Source organism: Buceros rhinoceros, unplaced genomic scaffold (assembly GCF_000710305.1).
Source record: "Buceros rhinoceros silvestris isolate BGI_N320 unplaced genomic scaffold, ASM71030v1 scaffold27774, whole genome shotgun sequence".
NCBI classification, from domain to species: Eukaryota; Metazoa; Chordata; class Aves; order Bucerotiformes; family Bucerotidae; genus Buceros; species Buceros rhinoceros.
This window is the reverse complement of record NW_010408216.1, coordinates 2,962-4,849: the sequence shown is the minus strand read 5'-3', so window position 1 is coordinate 4,849 and position 1,888 is coordinate 2,962. Positions and strand designations below refer to the sequence as shown.

Sequence of the window (1,888 nt, the reverse complement as noted above, 5' to 3'; positions counted from 1 at the left end):
GGAGGTGGCCTCAGCCCTGCCCAACAGTGCTGCTCCCCTTCCCTGCCTCCCTGGCGGACGTGTGTCCTGCCAGGCTGGGTGCCAGCACTGTCAGCCCCTCTCCTCACCCCCAGCAGCAGGGATGTAACGGGGAAGGACTTTCCCCCCCAAGTCTTTGCTCCGGAGGGTGCTGGTGGCTGGGCTGCGCTGCTGCCACAGGCAGAGCTCTTGCGGGAGGGGGGCAGTGGTGTGTCCCCCTGTAGCAGGGCCTTGGGCAGGGCTGGGGTGTGCTCCACAGCCTGCAGCACCCTGCGCTGCTGGGAGAGACCTCTTCTCCCTGCACCTCCCTCCCGGCAGGCACCCGGGAGACCCAGCCCCAAAGCCTGTCCCTCAGCCTGCCCCAGGGAAGCTCCTGCCCCGCCTCCGCAGGAGGGACTGGGTGTCCAGCACTAAGATGCTGCTGCTTGGAAGCAGTGCCTGCAGAGAAGGGAAATGGCTGGATTCTGCTCTCTCTGCAGCACCTTCTCACAGGAAGGACTGAAAAAGCATTTGTGGCTCCAGCCCAGTGCTCAAGCCCCCCTAAGGGAGCCCTGCCCTGGGCACAAACCCCTGGTAATGCTCCTCTCTCCTTTGCAGCGGAGGACACTTCAACCCCGCCGTGACCTTGGCGGCATCGTTGGTCGGTGAGCTGGACGGCAGAATGCTCCCCTCTTACTGGGTCTCCCAGCTCTGCGGAGCGATGGTAGGAGCTGGCATGGCAAAGGTATGGACAGCTGGGAGGGTCTCGTCAACCAGGGCTAGTATCAAGGTAACCCGCTGCGCTGCCAGCCCCCGCCTGCGGCCCAGCTAATTAATCCTCGGGGGGTGCCGCTCTCCAGAGGCTCGCTCTGGTGCACTAACGAGGCACAGGACCACGCGTGGTACCTCGGCAGCTCCAGCCATCTGCATGCGGGGCGTTCACCTGCGCTACCCACGGCGCGGGGCTGGAAGGGTCACTTAGGTTCCCCACATCTGGGCAGCCTGTGCCCAGCAGCATGGTGCAGTTCTGTCACCGCAGACTCCTGGGTGACTGGATGAGGCTCATCCGGCCAAGAGTGGAGCAGGGGGCTCGTTATCTCAGGAGATGCTAAGAGCCTTGGCTAATGAGTTTATATTTGCCAGGTACTTAGGGCTGGCTTTCAGGAGGAAAGTGATGAGATTAGCTCCTCTTTAGCCCGGTCACTACGCTCGCCCACGCAGTCCTGACAGTGAGCACATATGCCTGGTAAAGGTCGCAATATGGAGCGTGGACAGCGCTAACAGGGTTTCCCCTGCGCAGGGAGTGGCGAGAAGCGACTTTTTCGAGTATGCCAAAGGAGGAGCCTTCAGAATCGTCAGTTCCTTTGAACAGATCCCCTCTGCCCTCGGGGGCGAGATCATCCTGACCACCATCCTGATCCTCGTGGTCTGCATGGGAACCATCAACGGGAAGACCAAGACCCTGCTGGCACCTTTCTGCATCGGCCTCACGCTCGCAATTAACATCCTGGCAGGGTGAGCTCGCCAGTCATCTCCCTGCGTGTTCCCATGGGCCGGTCAGTGCCATCCACCCCAGCAGCCACCGTCACCAGGCAGGGCACCTCGAGCGGGCGTCTGGGTGGGACCACCCCTGGGTGGGCTGCAGGGGTGGCACTGGTGCTCAGAGCTCCCAGCAGCCCTGGCTGGGCAGGGCCAGGGGCAGCTCTAAGTCCCCAGCATCAGGGCTGCCCCGCTCCCCCCGCAGCCAGCACCGCGGCTGCTGCATCCTGCACCGGGGAGGAGAGAATGCCCGTGGATGGGGCGAGATGAGTCAGGGGGGGGATGTGCCCCCTCGCAGGACCAGCTGGCCAAGGCAACAAGGGAGAGCCGAGCATGCTGCCGAGGCTGGCGG

The 1,888-nt window shown here is 63.6% G+C and overlaps 1 protein-coding gene across 1 annotated transcript in view; it reads left to right on the top strand.

The window, feature by feature from the left end:
- AQP8 (aquaporin 8) overlaps positions 1-1,888 on the top strand; it is a 5,360-nt gene that overhangs the window by 2,011 nt on the left and 1,461 nt on the right. The window contains exons 3-4 of the mRNA XM_010134798.1: positions 616-742; positions 1,298-1,512. Coding sequence (XP_010133100.1) covers positions 616-742; positions 1,298-1,512 — 342 coding nt within the window. The remainder of the gene's footprint in view (positions 1-615; positions 743-1,297; positions 1,513-1,888) is intronic.